This window comes from Ctenopharyngodon idella, chromosome 22 (genome assembly GCF_019924925.1).
Source record: "Ctenopharyngodon idella isolate HZGC_01 chromosome 22, HZGC01, whole genome shotgun sequence".
NCBI classification, from domain to species: Eukaryota; Metazoa; Chordata; class Actinopteri; order Cypriniformes; family Xenocyprididae; genus Ctenopharyngodon; species Ctenopharyngodon idella.
In genome coordinates this window covers 10648853-10671973 of record NC_067241.1, presented here as the reverse complement: position 1 = coordinate 10671973, position 23121 = coordinate 10648853, and the positions used below count along the sequence as shown (strand labels likewise).

General features: G+C 37.2%; 3 protein-coding genes across 3 annotated transcripts; 2 read left to right on the top strand and 1 right to left on the bottom strand.

Moving 5' to 3' along the window:
* Window positions 1–827: 827 nt before the first annotated feature.
* racgap1 (Rac GTPase activating protein 1) lies at window positions 828–11022 on the top strand. The gene is made up of 17 exons (XM_051879706.1): window positions 828–988; window positions 1565–1655; window positions 1775–1977; window positions 2073–2215; window positions 3745–3814; window positions 3930–3983; window positions 4068–4145; window positions 5376–5493; window positions 5925–6076; window positions 7352–7516; window positions 7653–7748; window positions 7832–8030; window positions 8274–8379; window positions 9136–9268; window positions 9365–9491; window positions 9601–9712; window positions 9805–11022. The coding sequence occupies exons 2-17, from the start codon at window positions 1571–1573 to the stop codon at window positions 9878–9880; spliced, it is 1917 nt and encodes a 638-aa protein (XP_051735666.1). The 5' UTR covers window positions 828–988; window positions 1565–1570; the 3' UTR covers window positions 9881–11022.
* Window positions 10994–16743, bottom strand: si:ch211-210c8.6 (uncharacterized). Its single transcript, XM_051879718.1, has 5 exons — window positions 15114–16743; window positions 13890–13995; window positions 13600–13706; window positions 13245–13417; window positions 10994–11638 (listed from the first exon to the last, which is right to left on the bottom strand). Exons 1-5 carry the CDS (start codon window positions 15271–15273, stop codon window positions 11351–11353), a joined length of 834 nt encoding a protein of 277 aa, XP_051735678.1. The 5' UTR covers window positions 15274–16743; the 3' UTR covers window positions 10994–11350.
* bin2a (bridging integrator 2a) lies at window positions 14121–23102 on the top strand. Its single transcript, XM_051879716.1, has 14 exons — window positions 14121–14284; window positions 16796–16950; window positions 17447–17527; window positions 17614–17668; window positions 17755–17849; window positions 18850–18945; window positions 19051–19158; window positions 19348–19433; window positions 20499–20574; window positions 20652–20734; window positions 20854–20958; window positions 21911–22379; window positions 22544–22622; window positions 22741–23102. The coding sequence occupies exons 2-13, from the start codon at window positions 16858–16860 to the stop codon at window positions 22610–22612; spliced, it is 1416 nt and encodes a 471-aa protein (XP_051735676.1). The 5' UTR covers window positions 14121–14284; window positions 16796–16857; the 3' UTR covers window positions 22613–22622; window positions 22741–23102.
* Window positions 23103–23121: the final 19 nt, after the last annotated feature.

Here is a 23121-nt window from a genome sequence, read left to right as displayed (position 1 = left end):
AATGTACATTACATTACATGTGAGGAAGGGAGAAAACACACACACACACACACACACACACACATTGTAGTACACTTAAAATATCTCCCTGTTCCATCCACACTCCGATACAATAGCCATTTTGATCAGTACTTGTAAAATGTATCCATGTTTAATCTTAGAGAGAAAGTCAGTTTCTCCATATCTTTTACAATCACTATCCATTCTTCTTTTGTTGGTGGATTTTCATGCAGCCATTTTAGTTATTGCTTTTTTTACTAGCAACCAATAATAATTTAAGTAGGTACTTGTCTTGAGTATTAAAAGTTGTTTATTATTTTAAATACTTTTGTTTATTTTAACCAAATTTATTTAGTTAGATTAATCTTTTTTTTTTTTTTTTTTTTTTTTAATTAGGCTATTTTAATTTTTTACACTGCCTTTCTCTGAACTTTTCCACAGAGACCTTATAGCCTAGCTATTCCTGTGCGGCCAGTTTGAAAACCCCTGCCCGTTATGGATACCGAAAGGAGTCATTCACACTTATTCGTAGTACTTGCACCGCTGATATTTTCTGAAATCTGGTTTATTACTTTACTTCTGTTGTTGAATATTATTGCTAGGATAATAACAGAGCCAAACGAGATACTCAGCGAAGAGGGGGCATTTTAAAAATTATTTTACAGTTTTATAATTCCCTTTTCTTATAAATTACTATCGTTTGTTGATGGAGACAATTTCGAGGGGAATACCTGATTTTAGATGTACAGCAGACTGCGTACATCTAAAATGCGTCAACGCGCATACGTCAGCACGCTCGGGCAGCGCTGATTGGCTGGCGGGTAAATTTGAAACACAACTCCTCTAGACGCTAACGTTACCAACACATCCGGGTAAACTCGGTTGAACAAACCGGTGCGGTGCTGTTATCCCTGGAAAAAAATATCTTTTCAAATTATAGTCTTACATTACATCGTTTACACACAAGGCTGGGTGTCTACAACAAGCCGTAAGTTATATTACGTGGCAAACCAATGTTTGTTTTTACTGTTTTGTTTCCAATGACGAGCCGTTTAGAAGACACATGCTAGTGTTTTACTGTAACGTTACTGCTATTGTTCACTATTGAACGTGTTGTGATTTAAATGTGGGACGGATGTCTTTGTCTACGATTGTACTTTCATAATCCTAGCAAAAATGGGTTTTATACTACTTATATATACTTATAATGCTTTTATTAACGTTATTATAGTGTATAGTGCACTTATTTACTTAAAACATTTTTAAAGTACGTTATTAATATTTTGTCACTTGTTATGCATTTTTACTATTTTAGACTTTTGATACTACTGCTATTATGTGCGTATCTTATGCAGATATATGTTCATCATTGGCCACGCCCCCAATATTTTGTATGATTGAAAATCCACAGATGTCCAAACAGTGGAATGTATGGTCTTGAGATTTTAACAATAATCATATGCCAACTTCACTGAGCTGAAATAAAATGCTGAGTCTAAAAAGGCTATAACTAGAAGCAAAATAAAACTATTAGTTTGAGCTAAAATGTTTTTCTCCACTGCAGGAGGACATGGAGACCGCTGTGATGAATCTTCACAGTGTTTTTGAAAGCCTGCGGGCACAAGCTGATGTTCTCAATGAAAGCATTGAGCCCCGTAAGTATTGGCTGTGCTGTGGTGAATATTTGATATAAAGTACATGAATGCTGTAGTAGTTCAATGTCTCATTCTCTCTCCCACTAAATATTCACTGCAATTCTTTGTGTCATTGTCAGAGTTCATTCAGATGGCCCTAAACTTTGAGGACAGCCGTCGTAAATGGCTGAGACTTGAGCGTGAGCTGAATGCGTGTAAGGAGGTGCTCACCAAGGCAGAGACAGAGCGAGGAGCACTGGAGGTCAAGCTCAAACATGCCCGCAACCAAGTGGATGTGGAGATCCGTCGGAGACAGAAAGCTGAGGCTGACTGTGCAAAACTGGTTTGTAGGCTTCTTTTTGCATGGTTACTTGTGGGGTAGACCTGTTCTCTGAATTTAGGCTCAAAAAACAGATGTTCCCTTTTATTCCTCTGCAGGACCGTCAGATCCAGCTCATCCGGGAGCTGTTGGTGTCTGAAGGTTCCAGTAATAGCATCCAGTTAAATGAGGAGCAGCGCTCAGCTCTGGCCTTTCTGAATGCCCGTTCCCAGAATCCCACAAACCTCAACACTAGCCGACGGTAAGAGAATAAGCAACCCATTTTACTTCTGTAATATGATGCATTTCTGAGTTTTCATTCCATTTTTTTGTAATATGTACTAGGTCTTTTGAATAAGTATTGAGGCATGACTTTCAGTTAACTTTTCAGTTAAATTGCGTAAGGATTGGCGAAATAACCTAAAAATCTTAAACCCTGTCATTTGTGTCATATAAAGTCGTCATGAAATTAAAATTAACCCTATCTATTTAATAAATTAATGGTATAGATCTTATTGTGAACAATTCATCCCTCTGTATTTTTACTTTTTTTTTTTTTTTTTTGACCTCGTAATGTTTAATCAAAATGTCATAACTTTACGAAAGAGGTGCAAACGACAGACTTCTCTTTGGTGACGTATGCCAGACTTCTTTAATCATTTAGGGTGTGTTCACACTTGTAGTTCAGTTCTCTTGGTTCTTTTGGCCCGGCCCAAAAAAAAGAAAATAATAAATTTTTAGTAACGGTTCACCTAGCATTCACACTGTCATTTTTAAGACCGATTTTGCGACAGAACTGAACAAACATCCAAAACGATGCTTTTTTCTTTGCTAGATGCGTATGATGGTATTTTGACCAGCTGAGAACTCGCGAAGAGCTTATAAAATGTGTAAAGGAGTCAAAACAGCCGCAGGAATTCCTCTGTCACACACACAAACAAAGATCTACTACAAGGAGATGGCATTTATGATGCCTGTGCCGAACTGTAATGGGCAACGTAGCTCCTATGACGTGAAAAAACAGGCATGCTTCAGCATTCTGTCCTTTTTAGAGTCACATCTGGTGACATCACGTCCTGTTTTAGGGTCGTTTAGATGTCTTTGGTGCGTGTTGTGTCCATATTTCAGTCGAATCGTACCAGAGTTTGTTTTAATCGAACCAAACCTGCCAAGTGTCTCTTAAGGTGTTGATACACGGGGTAACTTTTTGAGCAGTGTTGCAGAGCGATGTTCCTTGGGCACTTTCCCATTGAGAATGGGCAACAAATTTCGATCTAAAGTATCCAGATAGAAATTTGTTGCCCATTCTCAATGGGAAAGTGCCCAAGCAACATTGTTCAAGAATACGGAAGAAATAATCTGTCGCTACTTCCATGTCATCACAACTTTAACATCATAAATTTGTGTAAAGTTGCTTTGAAACAATGTGTATTGTGTTAAGCGCTTTACAAATAAGACATTATTTGAAGCTGGATATTCTTTCAGAAATCTGTCAGGATATGATTGAATCATAAAAAGTTATAACATTATTGGTTTTTCAGCTTGAGTGACATTAGGTGAAAAGGTGTGAAGGAAAGTTATTGCATTTGTTGAAAAATGGTAAAGATGATTGTTTTGTTTGAATGGTAAAGATGATTGATTTTTGGACTTTTAAAGCATCTTTAATGGAATATCTTTAAGGATTTACGTGAATGTCATAGAAGACAAAAGAAATGGTTCAGCTTTTATGATTGAATTGTGTTTCTTACTGCTGTAACTTGCTGTAACTGTTTTTCACACTGTCTCTTCTAGACTGACCACCATTGATGAATCGGCATCTATCTTGTCAGACATCAGCTATGATAAAACTGATGATTCTTTGGTATGTCATTTCCTTGAATATTAAAAATATTAATGTTGTATGTATTGCTGTCTCAAACCTGACAGTGATTTTTGCTGTTGCTGTAATATTTTAAATGGCTTTTCTTTAAATAAAGGACTGGGACTCCTCTGCAATCAGGACCGTTCGTCTCAAGAAACGACAAAAGAGAGTAAGCTTCCCAATAAATCCACATTTAGCCAAATCACTTACAAATTTCAATCAATTTCTGATTATTTATTCTGTCTCAATTCAGCGCTCCTCCCGAAACCATACAGAAGGCCCTCCTGCTGGTCCTAAGAGGTCCCGTTCGACTGGCCGCACCTCTGAGAAAGTAAGAGCTGGTTACATAAGCACATGACTGACTGTTTAATATTGGAGAGACTCTAGTATAAAGGCTCCCTGCAGGGCTTTGCTTTAGTCATTAGAAGTATAATGTTTCCATGGTTCTCCCCAGTCCCTACAACCCATTGAAGTGTGAATATTGGAAGATTTTGTCTTCTCTTCTCATTGAGAGAGCAAGCTATTCCCTGGTTTATGTTGATGTTGATATGCTGTTAATGTCCAGTTAAAGGGATAGTTCACCGAAAAATTATCCCGTCATTTACTCACGCTCAAGCCATCCATCAAGCCAACCAAACACAATTGGAGTAATATTTAAAAATATCTTTAGTCCTCCAAGGTTTATAATGGTAGTGAATGGCACTCATTATTTTGAAGCCAAAAAAAGTGCATCCATCCATCATAAAAGTAATTCACACAGCTCCGGATGGGTTATTAAAGACCTGAAGTGAAGTGATGGGTTTTTGTAAGAAAAATATCCATATTTAAAACTTTATTAACTAAAATAACTAGCTTCCGGCAGACGACAGTACACATACTGTGCAAGTCATCTTACATCGCGCCAGGGGTTACTCTTGTGGTGCATGACGCAGGATGTAGGAGTAGCGTAAGCTTAGACGCCTCTCATGGTTCAAACAAATAGGGCTGTGCAGCAAACTGAAGCTCCTATTCTCATATATCGAAATCCTCTGACATTTCTTTTTAAAATTTCTCGTTTTACTTCTAATTCGTGACCGGTGTTTTGTTTTGCTCTATCCTCTGCGCTTCTGCCATTATCATACATCGGGTCAGAGGATACTCTTCCACCGCAAATCGATGTGTACGACCGTCTGTCGGAAGCTAGTGATTATCGTTAATAAAGTTTTAAATACGGATATTTTTCTTACAAAAACGCATCACTTTACTTTAGAATGCCTTTATTAACCCTCTGGAATATTTTTTTTTGATGGATGGTTGCACTTTTTTTTGCTTCAAAATCGTGAGGGCCATTCATTACCATTATAAAGCTTGGAAAAGCCGGGATATTTTTGAATATATCTCTGATTGTGTTTGTCTGACAGAAGAAAGTCATATACACCTAGGATGGCTTGAGGGTGAGTAAATCATGAGATAGTTTTCGTTTTTGGGTGAACTATCCCTTTAATACCACCCTATTTTAGGTGAATGTGTAGTAAGTTAGAATTTCTTTGACAGTTAATTAATTCGAGTCACGTTTTATCAGGGTAATGAGTCTCTGGTGGCTAAGACCACCGTGACGGTGCCCGCTGGTGGTGGACCCATTGAGGCTGTCACAACAGTGGAGGCTGTTCCCTACTGGACCAGGAGCCGCCGAAAGACTGGTAAGCTCTCTTCACTAAATTTATTATTGTCATTTGTGAGAGCGCAAGAGAATATTTGCATGAGTCATTGATTATGCGATTCTTGTTATTGACTGAATAATAATGTGCTAGCTGCTGTATTATAAATAAGCTCTGCAGTGAGTCATGATATGTGGTTGTATCATAAATATGCATTGTTTTATTGAACAGGGTCAAAGATTAATTTGTTTAATATTTTATTACGTGGTTTTGAGGACTCTAGGGTGTTTTAAATTGACCCCTTGTTGAGTCTCCAGCCTGGTACTCTTTATTTATTTATATTTGTTTTTTCATGAGAGCTCTATTTTGTATGGCCTTTTTCCTGATCATTTCTCACACCCCCCAAAGCCTTTGCATTTCTGTTTAAGTATTCTGCAGTAGTGAGCAGTGCTTCTCTCTGCTTTGTTCTTCAGCTGCTGTGGAGTGGGACACTGCTGACACCGACTCTGTTCAGTCTATGGATGTGTTCAAGCAGCCCAGTCATCCCAATGGAGAGAGCAAGGCAGAGCCCAGCACTCCCCAAGGCAGTGGAGGTGTCCGTCTGCATGAGTTTGTCTCCAAAACGGTATGATGTGCTGTTGCATACAAATCTCAATCTAAGATGCACATATCCTGACGCATTGCTCTTGAGTCCTAACCTTATTTTCTCTTCCCACTTTTTGCAGTTATACAATTTGACAAGTCCGGGTTTTCATGTGGGAACGAGTTGATGTAAAAGCTAATAATTAAAAATGTAAAATGACATGTAAATTTTAAAACAATTTTGAAGTGAAAATGATTTGATATTTTGTTTACTTGTATCATTTTGTTTACTTAAATAGAATTAATCAATTTCAACTGGACCGTCCCGGTGAAACGACAGACTTCTCTCTGGTGACACATGCTGGGCTTTTCCAATCGTTTAGGCCTCTTAAACTCTGACGTAGTGGTGTTAAAAGTACTGACTTCAATACCAAGTTGGTACTGAAATTTTAAAAATGTGATGCTTTGAGCACTGTTGAGCGGATTCGTAAACGCCTCTGATTGGCCATTGTGTTCACGTGCTTATCAGATATGTCTGTGATTGGCTACAATGATCAACACTTCAAAAACATGTTGTAAATAGACATCAGTGACGCTCTTCACCGAGCGCTTACACAAATACAAACGCTCCCGCTTTCAAAACACTTTCTAATTCAAACGCTTTTGTGCGTTGAACATTGTAGCCAATCACAGACATATCTGTTGAGCGTGTGAACATAATGGCCAATCAGAGGTGTTTAATCATCCGCTCAAAGCGTCACATTTTTTTTAAAAAAGTTGGTGCTTTTGACAACCGTTCTTATAATCAACTCCAAGCATGCATTCAGATTTGCCTTCAACCAATCAACAATCGATGGATAGAACCAAGACCCCACCCTACTTTTTTATTATTATTTTTTCAATATCTTTTTTTACTCTAACTTCCGTTACATCATGACTAACTTAAAAGTTTAGGAGACGCTTAAATAAATATTAAGACAAAGTTCAGCCAACAAGAAAAGTTTTTCCCTAGAATATGTGATGAGAGTGCTGATAATGGGAACTTATTCACTGTTCATACTAATTCTATGGTTTGCAACATTGTAACCAAACTATTTCCATTTTTGTAGTAAAAAGCAAAATATCTGCCCTTGTTTTGTCTAAAATGTCCACATCAAATAAAATTTAAAACTGCTCTGCAAGATTTAAAACTGACACAAAACCAAACTTTAATTTCCCATCATAAGCATTCAGTGAAGTTCTCTACATAGGTTAGCGGTGGGCCATGTTTTTAGTCCTCACAGCTCACATCTGTGTGACTCTTGTGTGTGTTTTCTAGGTGATCAAGCCAGAGTCTTGTGTGCCATGTGGTAAGAGGATCAAATTTGGGAAGCTCTCTCTGAAGTGCAGGGACTGCCGTGTGGTGGCCCACCCCGAATGCCGTGAGCGCTGCCCTCTGCCCTGCATTCCAACCATGACTGGGACTCCAGTCAAAAGTGGAGAGGTGACAAATCTATATGAAGTTTTATCATCCAACTTGAGTATTTTCTGCCTCTTTTACATGCTGATTATTTTAAGTTTTAATTAAGTGGCTGTGCTGTACTCTTAATTTGTTTAAACCCATCAACATTTTTTGATAGGGCACCCTCGCAAGCTATGTGTCCTCCACCTCTCCCATGATCCCTTCACTGGTGGTGCACTGCGTAAATGAGATTGAGCAGAGAGGCTTACGTGAGGTAAATTGATAAAGGTGCTGAATTCAGTCTAGAACACTGAACAAGACCAATATGTTCTGAAAACCTGCGTATACCTTCGGCAGACTGGTCTGTACCGGGTGTCTGGTTCTGATCGAGTGGTCAAGGACCTGAAAGAGAAGTTCCTGCGTGGGAAAACTGTTCCACTGCTCAGCAAGGTGGACGACATCCATGCCATCACTGGCCTCCTCAAGGACTTCCTGAGGAACCTCAAAGAGCCCCTGCTAACCTTCCGCCTCAACCGTGCCTTTATGGATGCTGCTGGTTAGTGTTGATGTATGAATGTACATTACCGTTTAACAGTTTAGGGTTGGTATGATTTTTGAAAAGTGTCTCATGCTCACCAAGGCTGCATTTATTTGATCAAAAATACAGTAAAACAGTAAATTGAGAAATATTACAAATTAAAAATCTTAGTAACTCCAAATGTTGAACTGTGGCGTACTTAAGAAGATGAGTGTGTTAATATAGTACACTCAATAGTAACCATTTACTCTGTTCTTATAGAGCTGTCTGATGATGACAACAGCATTGCCTTGATATATCAGAACATCAGTGATCTTCCACAGCCCAACAGAGACACTCTGGCCTTCCTCATCATTCATTTGCAGAGGTAAACAACATACACAATCTCTGATTGTACTGTCTGCTTTATTGCCTATGCCATTTGGAAATACTATTTAATTATAAAAGCCAACGCTTACACTAACAAATCGGAACATTTAAAGGAATATTTCAGGTTGAAAGCAACTTGATCAGTTTGTCAAACTGCATTTAGGGGAAATTGCACTGTTACACAAGCAGAAATATGAAGCCTGCGTTTTAAAACTTTGCTTTGAGTGTGATGGTTATACTGCTGAAATAGTGTTACAATTGCATATTTTAATTTATTTATGGTGCTGTAAATGCCCTATCAGCATCCTGTCAAAAAAGTTTAATCTGTAAGTTAACTTTTTGATTATGATTTTCTTTTTTTAAACAACAAAAACACATTCAGTTACAATGATAGGCATTGTTTCTACAATTACACAAAACATTCATATTAATATGGTTACAAAATTGTTACCAGATATGTATGCCATGAATCCTGGAAACACTTTTTGAAATTTGAAAGTAACTTACACAATGTGGAGCTAAGTAAGGTACTACCTTGCAGTTCATTTAAAGTTCTATAAAAGTCTAATTGTATGGTTTTGATGTATTCAGTCCAATTACACCAAATAAAAAAGCTATCACTTATCCTTTTTATTATAATTTGTGTTAGTAACGCAACATTGTTGGATATTAAAACCCAGCACTTCTCTCGGAAGGTAGTTTTTAGGCTGTGAGACTTAATATTTAACTTGGGTATTATTCCTGTCATCATTAGGGTGGCCCAGAGCACAGATACAAAGATGGACAGCACTAATCTGGCTCGTGTATTCGGACCCACAATTGTGGGTCATGCCGTGCCCGACCCAGATCCAATGACCATCCTGCAGGACACAAAACGACAGCCAAAAGTAAGTGTTCATGGCTAATGGTCTGCACACTAATTTGGTCCAAAACACCATACATTTACAAAGTAGACCCGAGTTTTTCACCAAGCTCTCTCTCAGGTGGTTGAGCGTCTCCTCGGTGTGCCTGTGGAGTACTGGAGTCAGTTTATGAACAGCGACGACCAAGCTCACAACGATCACATGATCATTGAGAATGCCAATGTCCATGCAACTCCTGATCAGAAAAGTATGAATTTCACATCCAAACATTTGACAAATCTTTAACTATTAACCTAACATAACATCACCCGTCCAATAGTGATATTTTGTAACAACATGCTTTCTTTGTACTGTAGCAAGTATGTTCGGGCCCATTACGACTCCTGACCAGCAGATGAGCAAGACCCCTTCGTCCAGCTCTCTCTCCCAACGCATGAAGAACGCAACTCTCAATGCAATCACTCCAAAGTATGTTTGAACTTTACCGGGTTTTATAGTATTATGACACACTGCTGTTTGAGTATTTGTGAGCTAACCATTATGATCCGTTCTGTTTTTAGGTTTGCTAGCAGGAGCAGAGCTCCAGTCAGCGTCCCTCGCCAAGGGCACTTCTTCGCCTCTCCTCTCCTGAAGTAGCCCAGCTCTTCATGGCTAAGAGTTTTTCTTTTCTTTGGGAAACAGCTGCAATATATTACATTGTCCTTGCATATTTTATCTCTCTAGTTTGTCCATCAATTCAAACCATTTTAACACTACTCCTCTTTTTATCTGTTTAGTTTTCTAGTAACATTTGTATTTTAGTCACTTTTAAATGTTTTAATGTACTATTAACATCCTCACAACCAAAGTGTTGGGCTGATATAAGCACTTCCATCAGTCACTGAATCCTCTTAGAACAACAGAATCTACATCAGTTTAGGAGTTCTTTATCAAGAAACCTGAACTTGATTGTAGCATCTAGAACAAAAAGGTTATGCTTTATGCAAGATTTGTGTAGCGTAATCTGCAACTAATCTTGTTTGTATATTCTAATTTTATGCTTTACATGGAACGACAAGCAAAATCTCAGTCTCTTGGAGGGTTCAAGGATGTAGTGACTATCAGGTTTTTCTATATAGAGTGTAAACTGTGTTTTTAAACACGGTCAAGCTTAAATTTCACAGCCAGTAGGTATAATACAGAATTTGTGTTAAAATGATGCTGCTGGTGATGTTTTGAATTTGTTTAAACAAACCATTTGTGTTTGAGATACACTGAACCCTCTGAGGGATTCAGGATGGCAAGAAAATTGAGATGCAGTTTACATGCAAAAACTCTACTGGTTGTTGTGATTGGGCATTTTATGTCTTTTAGCTTCGTAATTGTTTTTGATCATAAATGTACATGGCCAGAATTCTTTCAGATTTTATCCACGGCATTGATTTGTCTATATGCAGTTCTTCCTCAATTTATTGAATTTTATAACGTATTTAAAGTACAAACAAAAAAGTTGACCTCTGGGAGAATTGACTGATTTTGAAGAATCTAATGTACCTCATCCAATTCTTAAGATTTATACTGATTGGATGCTTTTCACTGTATACAATTAGTCATTTTCCTTTCAGTGGTGCAGTGTTTCTGGAGCAGCACTGACCTGTCAAGTTTTCATTGTTTAAAAAGAGCAACTGTTTACTATGTTGAACGTTGCAGTTGATTTATCAATTCTAGTTTTTCTAATTTGAGTGGTGTGACGTTTTGTAAAGCTTGTGCTGTGTGTAAAATACAATCATTTATTGCAAGTCCTTTGTGTCTTTTTGTAACACATTGCATTGGGGTTTAGGGTTATGAGGGGTGAGACATAAATGTTCACATTTAAAATACGATACAAAATCAGAGGTAAAAAGTGTGCTAGAATGTAACAAGACTGTAGTTGAATCAATATAAAAGGAAGTATTGATAGATTTCTTGAAAGTCCTTGTGGATTAAGTAAGTAGGTGTACTGAAAAAGGTATAAACTTGATCTAGGACTGAGGATGTCCATGTAGTGTTTTTTTACCCACACTTGGGTGTCTATATCCAGACATTCACATAAGCTGTCAATGTATGTATAAGTGCTGTAAATATGCTTTATTCTCCTTTAAACTTTGGGAAGGGCCATAGGAGTGGAGTGTTCTTGATGTAGTTTTGGAAGGCAGGGTCCGATCCCCATTTTTTCATAGCTTGCTTCTCAAGGATGGGGATCCCACTAACATGTCTCAGTAAGAACCAGACGAAGAGCGGAGAAACCGCACTGAGGTATTGAGGTCCACGCATGACGGAGGACGCAGACAGGAACAGCCCTGACCATTGCAGGATCTCCCCCAGGTAGTTTGGATGTCTGCTGTATGCCCACAGTCCATGATGAATAAACTTTCCCTGCAAATACATGCAAGCTGGTTAATGGCTTTGCTCTGACATTAATTAAAAGTGAAGTGTATAATTTCTGCATTACTCCTCCTGTCTGTCATTGGTCTAACAAACAGATGGCCATGCCCCAAATGCACACAATTGGTTAAGGCAATAGGTGTGTTCGACTTGAAGCTGCACTGAGCAGACTGATCAGTGTATCACATCAAAGTACCACAAGAGTGATTAGAGTGCAGACAGCTCTGTATATATTTGAATCGCTCTTGCACTGCTTTGATGTCATACACCAATCAGTCTGCGCAGTGCCACTTCAAGTCGAACACACCTAATTTAGCTGCATCAGGCTGTCTCCCTCTGCAATTGGTTGTACAAACAGATAGCCCGCCCCGAACGCACATTTGGTTATGCCAATATAGATGTTTCAGGATGTTCAAAAAAACCTTTTACAAAAAACACAAATGGTTCACATATAGTTGTTTCTATATCTTCAGCCCATATGAAAAAAAAATAGAAAATTTTCCTTTAACCTGCTGGTATTCCCCACTTAGGGGTCACACTTCTTCCATGGTTAAAACAGAAGAAAGAAAAAATTCTAATGAAATCAATGTATGATATTTTGTTTATAATAATATTTATTCTTTAGTATTTTGAGGGGATTTCATAGTACTAGACAATATTCACCTCTAAATTATGCAGCATTTATGTCTATATAAAATAAAACAAATACAAGAAAAAAATATTTCATATTATTTTCAATTAATACACTATTTAAGTAAAAAATTGCATGTAAGGCAGATTAGTGCCATCTGCTGGAAGAAATAATGAAAATCATATGTAATACAATCGTGTAACCACTAGATGGCTGTATAGCCAATATACGCATAACACCGTGTCTACACCAGACGTGACTTTTATTGCGTCGCATCTCACCGCACCGCAACAGCTAAAAGCTGTCTACACTGAACGCGACAAACCGACCATTGGAAAGCACTTGGACTACATCAGAAATAGAATGGGGAATCCATGTACTGTCGGGAATTTGTTGTGTCATGTCGCGCCGCATCCAGCGTAGACAATATCACTGATTATAATGGTTTCTATTATCTTTTAACGCGTCGCACCGCTCGCGTCCAGTGTAGACACGGTGTAAGGCTGTGTAATCCCTAATTGCTAATAAGAGTAATTTCAGACATAATTACTTTTATTAGGTTTTGCATTTGGATATATATTTAGACATTATCAAAGATTACTTTTTTTGTTGCCGATTTGTAGATCGCACCCCAAAAAATTGTTCATGTCCACATTTTTTTGTGTATTCACATAGCAAGTGCCACAAAGTCACCAAAATTTGTATCATTCCGATTAATGTAAAAAAATATATATATAATTTTTTTTTTTTGGTTTAAAATGATCAAAGACAACCAGAGGGTTAAGAGTGACCAGTTTGATCCAGTTTGTAATCTGCCAATAGTGCAGGCCTCATAAAACTGTAGTTATTATATTAAAATATCTCTTTTATGGCATGAGTTATATGATTCACATGTCCTAATTTGGTTTTCACAACTGATTGAGTAGTCTTATCAGCCAATTATTATCAGTGCAAGTTATTACTCACAGCATTATCTGGATCACTCCTAAAATTCCACTTCTGCTGGTCGGCAATGGCCTCTGTAGCAAAACCCAGCCCCCATATTCCCCAACCGATGTAGTCACGTGGGCCTAGGGGCTCATCTCTTCTCTCACTGTTTAGAATTAGGGTGGGCAAGAGGGTAACAAACACCCACAGAGCTGGAAAGAAGGAGAGACAAGTTTCATTTCGATGCAAGGTGGCAGACTATTACTTTTCAGGGTAGTAAAATTACTTTCCTAGTTGTCTCTTTTTGTTGTGATAACGATTGGACACATATGGCCTACTGCAGCCATCAATTAACAGTAACTATGCAAATAATCAATAGCCTTAGTTGAAATACCTTGCATGGTCCAGTACACAAAGAATGTCCCAGGGCTGTCTCTGACATTGTTAAACCTCCGGTCTTGTCCTTCCTTTAGGATTCTAAGAAAGAGAAATGTCCCGAGCCTGCAGGACAAAGCCCAATCTGTTACTTATTGACTTATTAACCAGACCTTAATAGATACATTAATACAACATGAAGGTGGACTGACTTCACTTTTATTAAAGCTGTTAAAGCAGCAAGACTCCAATAAATAGACATTTTGTTATACATGTAGATCTATGTATCTATCTATCTATCTATCTTACCTCAGTCCCCAGGCAGTCACAAGTCCAGTTTGTACGTTCTGTCTAAGGTAGCCATTTCCGCCCCATACACGACTCAGGTGAGCCAGCAATATATAGGCACCAGATCCTTCAAAACAACAAAATTAATTTGTAGTTAAACTGATAAGGCATTCAATATCCATCCAGATATGGGCAGAGCAGCCAGTCACCTGTGTCCGTCCATTTTAAAAGTGAGGCGTGTTCACTGAATATTTTACCAATGAACCTAGAGACAATTGGTAGCAAAGTTCAAGGATTCTCAAGAGCACACTTCTCAGAGAGAAAGAAAGAGGGAATAGCACTCAGGACCCTGAGTTTGAAATGACTGGATAACATTTGTACTACATTCAAAAGAAATGCATGTTGAATGCTAACAGGTGAGTAGAAGCTAATGTTTTTATGTAGAAGATAAGAATTTGCATTACATGGATAATCATATCCTCATGTTCTCAAGATATGATTTCACTTTCTACATGCCATGAATAAAATGATAATCAGTATAACTGTCAAAATTCTTAAAATATGCAGTATCAAACTGTTTATGTATAACATTATAAACTGTTGTATTGAAAATTATGTGATAATGTATTTTGAAATTTGTACAGAAGTTTGTTTAAAATGTATGTTTCTGTATGATATAATAATTTTCGAGGTCTATGTATAAGTTTTAATTTATAAAAATTAAAATAGCATAAATTTTTGCATGTAACGTTAGTTCTTTATATAAAATCACAGCAACATCGTTCATTTTTTCTACTAGTCCCGCCTCTAGCTGCAAGATTGACAGTGACGTATACACTATTTGGCCAATCAAGCGACGACTCCTCTGTATAGTTATGTGTCTGATTGGTTAAAAGGCCGGCTTGTCGAAATACGGGAGGGAAAAATCATGCCCTTCAGTAAGCTGGTTTAAGATCGTCTTATGGGTGGAGACGTTTATGGTCGTTTCACAACATCTTATTGTAGTTTAGATAACCACTGTCTCGTAATACATTTTGATAACAACCTATTTTTCACAATAAACAAGTAAAAAAAACAAAAAACTGTTGCTTGTGTTGCGACACAACAAAACATCTGCAACATTCTTTAAGTCGAAATATGTGTTTGCATACTAATGTATAAACATGACGGAAACCGACGGAAGCAACAAAGATAATATTGCTATATCAATATCGTGTGACTACGCCTTTTAGATAAATCATTTACCTGCCAAGTCGTAAAACTTTTCCGTTTTGAAAGCAGACGCTAGTGCCCAACCGACCCACTGAATGGCCAGGTCGGTGGCTGCACATTTGGCCAACGTGCTTCCCATGATCATGTCCATCAGGTTCTGAAGCAGCAATGCTACAAACCTGAGCTCAATCATACAACCCTATAGAAAAAATACAGCAGAGCAAAGTTCATAACATCCACATTTGTGAGGAGGAGGAGTGGCCAATGCTTCTTCTGTAACCTATCCACTGTGGCTTATGGGAACTGTAGTTTGAGAATATATAATGCTTTTTTACGTTTTAGGTAATCCTTGAATAGAATAGAATAGAATAGAATAGAATAGAATAAGTTGAATGTTTGATCTTCATTATTTGATATAAAATACAATAGGTGCAAAGGTGACAAACTTCTAATTATCTCTTTTCTTACATTTATTTCTATATAACGCTTTTTACAATACAGATGGTTTCAAAGCAGCTTCAAAGTAATAAACAGGAAAATAATAGTTATTGTTGCAAAATTCATTAATTTTGAAACAACTTCAATTTCAGCTGCAAAGCAGCTCTACAGAAGATAATAGTGTCATTATTCAGCTCAGTTCAATATAATATAATATATAATGTATTATAAAATGGTTAGTTCTTGTCCTTGATTCTGATTGGTCAATAGCTGTGTTTTATTCACGATAAAACACGGCTATGACCACTTCACCCAACGGTTCTGTGTATCACTACACAACACCCTTAGCAACCACTCTTAGCAATGTAAACTGTATGTTCTCAATTGATATTGTTCATTGAAGCTTACTGTATTATGTAGAAGAGAAAGAGATCGAGTGAGCGAGTTTATTACCTCCATTCAGATTTAGCATTTTCCTTAAAGGTCAGTCCTGTTCATAATAAAAAATCTGTTTAAATGTCCGATGTATTATCCTGTCCTTTTAACAGTTAAGGGGTTTTCCCGTGACTGACAGCACTAGTCAAAGCATTTGTCAGTTGCGTCTTGTTCCGTGTTCACAACAATTTAGTCTTTTCAAAGTAAAAGTCTTTGCTACTGACTGACTCACTCATAAAGCCACCATCTAATGGCGTGAAAATGTAACTTCTGTTACTGTTCATGGTCAGGGACTATTTTTTCCAGCAGAAGGAAGGCTTTTAGTTAAAGTTTACTTAAGGAAAGTTGCATTAATACATATTTTTGGCTTTAATATTTGTATTGTGTGGTAACCGTTTTATAAAAGCAATAAGGTACACGAGGCTAGTGCTGTATCAGGAATAAGTCACGGCTGAAGGGCCGACACTTCGCGTCGTGCCTAACAACGCCCTTCAGCTGTGACTTATTCATGATATAGCACAGCCTCTCGTACCTTATTGCTTACATATAATATTATATGGCTCTAGCATCCCTGTGACCCTGGAGAAGTGGTTCGGAAATGTAGAATAGAATAGAATAGAATTTCAGTGTTCTCCACAAGTGGGCCCTTACATCAAATAACCATTCACAATGAAATATGACTCAGGGGCTGCAACAGCACTCAAGTCATGACCTGGAAAGATAAGAAGTTTATGACTTATGACTGAGAAGCCAAAAGAAGGTGTGTTTGGGCTCAGATAGAATACAGGCGAAAGCAAAGAGTCAACTGTCTTTTGCTCTAAAAAGTTTCTTTTATTCTCCAGGGTTGGCCATATAATTAAAGGGCTATCGGAACATTATTCTAGATTGTATACAAGTGAAGAACATGGCAGAAAGCAAGGCCAGCATCAGCTCGAAAGGAGGGGCCAATGTGCTTGCTAAACGGATGCAGAAACAATTCAACAGAGCACAAGAGAAGGTACGTGGAAAGTTAAGCGAGCTGGTGTGCCTTCCAATGCTGTCAATCTTGCAAAGTCTTCCTGTTTGAGAGCGCAGAAACTTTAGTGTTATTTTGATCCAATAATCAATCCAGTCACATGACACGGGAGTAGCTGACACAAGTTGCTACTCCATCAACAAGAGCCAATGTAAACATGCAGCTTTCTTCTCTGCTTAACTATCTTTATTGCCGCAATTGTTTTAATTTCTCTGCCAAGGCTGACCACCATTTACTTTTCTGTTTTAAGCCCTTCATATCTTGTCATCTCAAAACTGATTGTTGGTGAAGTCAGGAGAATAGTTCATATAGTATCTAAAACTGTAAGGAAGCTTTTATTCTTTGTCAGTGTGAGCTTATCAATATTTTAAGGGTCAGGTGTAACATCGATTGCATAGCTGTCAATATAGCTAGAGAATACCCTTGTCATGGCCGTCAGGTGTTTGTAGGCACGTTGTAATATGTGATGCCTTTGCAGGTATTGCAGAGACTTGGCAAATCTGAAGAGACCAAAGATGAGCACTTTGAGGAGTGTGTTATGAACCTCCAATATCAACAGGTACAATTTGATCTAATATGTTAAACAAAGCAACAGCTTTGAAAATAAAAAGTTGACCTAATTTTTCCTTGTGGTCTCTTTTACAGAACGATGGATACAAAATATACAAGGACCTTAAAGCGTACCTCAACGCTGTCACAGGTTGGCTCTTTACTGTGAGACTCATGTAGGAGATAAGCTTCTTATAAACATGAATACTGACATGCTTTATTGTGCTTGTTTAACAGTAATGAAGGATGCCTCAGGTCGACTGTTTCAGTCCTTGTTTGATGCCTATGATGATAAATGGGATGGTGTAGAAGATCTTGGGGAAGTTGTGGAGGTTAGTCTTAGGGCTGGTAAATTTCTGCCAGAACATTGTCCGTTGTTTACTGAAAATTAGGTTTCAGTAAAAAAGTTCAGGCTATTTCCCATACATATAAACAATACCATAGACAAACTATACAACAAAACACTAAAAACAACACCAAACACTAAAACATTGTAATAAATAAACCCATTACTTTATCTTGTTACATCAAAAGATTAATCACTACTGGTACAAAGCTGTTCTTGTACTGCTTTGTAAGACTTTTGTTCATCTTCAGAACACAAATGAAGATCTTTTTGATGAAATCTGAGAGATTTCTGTCCCTCCTTAGACAGCCTTCACAACTGGAACTTTGACACTTCAAAAAGTTCATAAAGAGATCGTAAAACTAATCCATATGAATTGAGCAGGTTAGTTCAATGTTTCTGAAGAGACTCGTTCGCTTTATATGATGAACCAGTTGTGGTAAACGGAAGCTCAAGCATGTTCGCTTGATGTGCGAGAACCAATGAGGTTCATTCTCGTGTTGTGCAGCACGTTTGAACTTCCGGAAGAGGTTTGTTCTCGGACATCATTCAGGTTCGGTTGAGCTTCTGTTTATGTTCACTGATCAATGCCTAAATTCAATCTGTTCATCATAGAAAGTGATCGAGTCTCTTCAGAAAATTTGGACTAAACCTGCTCAATTCATATGGATTAGTTTTATGATCTCTTTATGAACTTTTTGAAGTGTCAAGGTGTCAGTTGCGTAGCTGTCAATGGAAGGGCAGAAATCGCTCAGATTTCATCAAAAAGATCTTCATTTGTGTTCTGAAGATGAATGAAAGTCTTACGGGTTTGGAACGACATGAGAATGGGTAATTAATGACAGAATTTTTCAATTTTGGGTGAACTAGCCTATAACTATTACCTAATATACTTTAATATAAATTAATATACATTATAAATTATTCTAAATAATTAAATTATTATTACCTATATTAATACAAATGTGGCTCTCTGTGTTCCAAAGGGAGAAGAGCTTCTATGGAAAGATTATGAGAGCAAGCTGCGTGACCAGGCATTACTCACTATGGAGTCTTACATGAGCCAGTTTCCAGATGTCAGGGTAACAACGGCTGCCTGATATATTGGCACATACACCTCGCACAAAGCTCTCAATCATTTTTTAAATGCGCAGTTCGTCTGTCAACTATTTTTCTTTATGATTTAGGAAAGAGTGGCCAAGCGAAACAGGAAACTTGTAGACTATGATTCTGCTCGCCATCACCTGACAGGGCTGCAGAATGCTAAAAAGAAGGATGATATCAAAACTGGAAAGGTATTATATGACATGTTTGACTTATTTGCCTGACATAGAGAAACAGTCACTCTGTAAGTTTGTTTGTAACCTTACTGATAAGTTCCAACCTTCCAATCATGTTCTTTACTACCATAGCATGAAATTATATATAGACATGATTCAGATTTATGAAGACAAGGACTTTCCTTTGTGCTGTTGTTTTTGAAGGCAGAGGATGAGATGAATGCAGCCAAGGTGATATTTGAGGACATGAACAGGGAGCTGAAGATGGAACTGCCTATTCTATATGACAGGTGAGTTTTGGAGTTGTTTTTATAGTGCACAGGATGGATCTTGTTTAAATGTTAATTAATTAATTAATTAACATAAAATTTTTTGGTTAAAAAATATCCAAAATCAATTTTTGAGCAAGTACATAACCAGCCAGTGTTCAAAACTATCTCCTTACATTCACAACGGTAAGCTTGTAATAATGTTTTCTAATTCAAATGGTACTGGTAGGTTTCCGCGGGAAATTTGAGCATGCCGCCGTTCGTCTTTGTGTCATTACATCACGTCTGTTTACATAAAGAACGAGTACCCCAGCTAGTAGGCTATATCGCATGTGACAGATCATTTATAGCCTTTTCTCACAGCAGCTGGAATAATAAAACTTATTATTTTGATGGCTGATTGTACGGTATGACAAATTAACGTTTGAGATTAAACTGTACAGAAATTGAAACAGGTAACGCTAATACACACTAAATACAAAATGCTGATATTGCTAACATTAACAATTTGAGAACAAAGTATAACAATAATAATAATTTGCACGGTTTGATGTGATATGAGCTAAGCGATCGTTAGATTTAATCACCATTGGTAGCGCGATTTATTGTAAATCTTTTTTTTCTCAGTTGGTCAAAACAACAGTGGCAGATTTGTTACTTACTTGTTCAGATGACATTTTCCGGTGAAAATTCTTATTTTGATTTGGCCATACTTCCAAGACTACAATCTGTGATTCCAAAGTACCTGTACAGTATTCACCGGTGCGGTGACTGACAACCACACATTCTCCACAAAACATTAGATTCATCCGCGCTGAGGAGCCGTGCCGATGCACAACCCACGTAAAGATGATAATTCCGCAAATAACTGCAACGCAGGTTTCGAACAGAGATGGCGACAAAGAGGCAAAACTTACAAACTGCTGATTTTGAATGGCTATAATTTTCTAAATTATATGATTGCTTATTCTCATTCCTAATTTTATGGTCAGTAGATATAGTCTATATAGATATAATAATTCATTTTAGAATTTTTTTAAATCTACAACCTAAAACTTGGCTAATAATATTTGTTCTGCATTCTAGTCGTATTGGTTGCTATGTCACAGTCTTCCAAGCCGTTTGCAACCTCAGAGACATCTTCTACAAGGAAATTACCAAGGTAAGCCAAAAGTACAGCTGTAAAATAAAATACTTGAATCAATGAACAGTGATTCCTCATGATCTTTTTGCCCCAAGAACAATGAGGTTCTACAGACTGTGATGAAAGAGCTGAGCATCCAACATCCAGACAAGAGCTTTGTCGTGAAGAATTTGAACCGGTATAAGGCTTTATAGTCTGTTCTTCTATATATCTTTTAAATAAACAACTTAACTATCAGTAGTATAAGAGTTTAACAGCCAAATATAGTACAAATTAATCTCTTTGTTTCCTTTTAAGCTCAGGTTCCTTGAAGAGAAGGTCATTTAGAGACACGTTGTCTCCCAGATCACTTAAAAGCTTTTATGATTTCCACAAGAGTTACAGCCCTAGAGGCTCTCTCAGGTAAAATCATTTCAATTTCTATCCTCCTTGCTGATTTAAAAGTTAGGAACTAATGCCATCTGCTGGTGAATGTGAATGATTAGTAATATAAAGACGTTTTTTTCTAATAATATAAAGAAGTGTTAAAAAAAAAAAAAAAAAAAAAAAAAGTGTTGGCATTTATCATTCAAGTAATCTCTTATGTTTTTGGCATGACTTTGTTTTTTTGATTAAAAAATAAATTACTCCAAGAATATAAATTAAAAGTCATATTACACAAATGCTTGTTTACTATCGCAGTGGTTTTGTTTGTTTATTTGTTTAATACAATATCTTTAGGCCAAAATAATAATGTTTTTTTTTTTTTTTTACCTTTCCCATTATTGCAAAATTAATGTTTGTGGTTCATAATAGTTTTACTATTTGAGGTTATATAGTCTATAATCAGGTTTTTATTAGTTCCCCATTGTGACAACTTAACCCATACAACAAAAGTGTGTATCTTTTTACCTGGGCAATAACAATGTAAATGGTTTAAAATCTATTGCCAAAACTTTAATGTATGCACCTATATTGACTTATGATAAACAGTGTTGGGGGTAACGCATTACAAGTAGCGCGAGTTACGTAATCAGATTACTTTTTTAAGTAACTAGTAAAGTAACAAATTACTTTTAGATTTACAACAAAATATATGAGGTACTTTTTCATAAAGTAACACAAGTTTTCCCATTTATAGACTGACCTCTCCTGTCCCCATGTTTTGAGAAATCAGGTGTAAGGTGTTACTTTTTTAGGGAGTAGCGCAATATTGTAACGCATTAAAAAACGCAGTAAAAAAGTGTGACAACTAGCCCCGGTCTACCTGTATTTCAATTTTCGTCATACATTACTGCACACATAAATTAATTGAATAGCATATCTGTTTTCAAGATGCAAACCAACATATTTCTCCATACATTTGCTATTACAGGAGAGACGGCTCATCCAGTTTTAGGTCTGACAGATCAGCATATGGGTCATACAGCCCCACCAGCCCTCAACCCCTTTATGAGAACGTCTCTGGTGCCAAAGGTGCAAAAGGCAGTCCTATAAGATTAGACGACACTACAGAGGAAGGTACCCCTTCCCATGAGCCACAGGTGGAAGACACCAGCACCTCTGACGATAAACCAGTGGTAGAAGACAAGAAAGCTGAAAAGAAAGAGTCCTCACAAGCCTCAAGTCAAGATGGACAGAGGGATACGCCAAATGAGGCGGAGTCTTCTGAGGAGGACAGCGATGAGAGTGAACTGAAACAAAACTCGAGTCCCACCGAATGCTCCAAGATCAAAGATCAAATATCATCTGAGAAGGTGGAGGATGGTGGGCCTTCTGGTGTGGAGAATGGAATAGCTCGTGACGTTAAATCAGATGTGGAAGAAACTGATGCTTCAAGCTATGTGAGTAACATATATACATAAACAAAACCATGTAAAAATATATATAGTAGGTAGTATATAGTATATACTGCCATGTTCTAGACATAGCCATTACATTCCTCAAAGAAACACAACAATGTAACTCAAGAAGAGGTGTAATTTTTATTTGTTTAACCTGTTTTAAGGCTCTTAACAAGGGTGACCATCCACCAGGAGAGGTGAAGGAAGGATCGAAAACAGAGGCCCCTAAATAGCAGACAAAAGGTCAGCATAATTTGAGAGCACTTCCAGCTCATACTCATGTTGTGATCATGTGTTTCATTTCATCCACTATGAGCAGATTGCTTAATGTGTATTTCATTTGAAATTCATCTGTTTACAGAAAGGAAATACGCTGGAACTGGACAGCAAATTCATAAGAACATAAGAGAGGATTTCCAAATGCTGTACTGACTTGGATTCATTAATTTGTTCATCCCTGATCTTTTGAGATGTTTTTTTTTTTCTTCTTCAGAGAAATGTTTAAATTCTGAGTACAGTTTCTTTTAGAATATAATAATTTTCCTGTATTGTCTTTTATCCTTCACATGTGGTGGTCTTTCTTATGGATTTTAATGCTTTTAGATATATCTTTATGTGACATCCATTTATCTAATTGACAAATGATCACAGGAAATAATGGAAATGTTTAAAATGTACCTGACAATCATCCCAAAACTTTTAATAAAAATTAACCTAATTGTTTTTACATTTTCTTCATTAC

Bases quoted from the DNA above. Each gene is read 5' to 3' on its own strand.
- racgap1 (XM_051879706.1), top strand. From the start codon at position 1,571: ATGGAGACCGCTGTGATGAATCTTCACAGTGTTTTTGAAAGCCTGCGG. The intron at 6,077-7,351 runs GTATGATGTGCT...TGTGTTTTCTAG, and splicing joins ATGAGTTTGTCTCCAAAACG to GTGATCAAGCCAGAGTCTTG. The intron at 8,380-9,135 runs GTAAACAACATA...TGTCATCATTAG, and splicing joins CTCATCATTCATTTGCAGAG to GGTGGCCCAGAGCACAGATA.
- si:ch211-210c8.6 (XM_051879718.1), bottom strand. From the start codon at position 15,273: ATGATTGAGCTCAGGTTTGTAGCATTGCTGCTTCAGAACCTGATGGAC. The intron at 13,707-13,889 runs GTAAGATAGATA...TTTGTCCTGCAG, and splicing joins GTGACTGCCTGGGGACTGAG to GCTCGGGACATTTCTCTTTC. The intron at 13,418-13,599 runs GTATTTCAACTA...CCTTCTTTCCAG, and splicing joins TGTGTACTGGACCATGCAAG to CTCTGTGGGTGTTTGTTACC.
- bin2a (XM_051879716.1), top strand. From the start codon at position 16,858: ATGGCAGAAAGCAAGGCCAGCATCAGCTCGAAAGGAGGGGCCAATGTG. The intron at 20,575-20,651 runs GTAAGCCAAAAG...TTTTGCCCCAAG, and splicing joins TCTACAAGGAAATTACCAAG to AACAATGAGGTTCTACAGAC. The intron at 20,735-20,853 runs GTATAAGGCTTT...TTTCCTTTTAAG, and splicing joins GTCGTGAAGAATTTGAACCG to CTCAGGTTCCTTGAAGAGAA.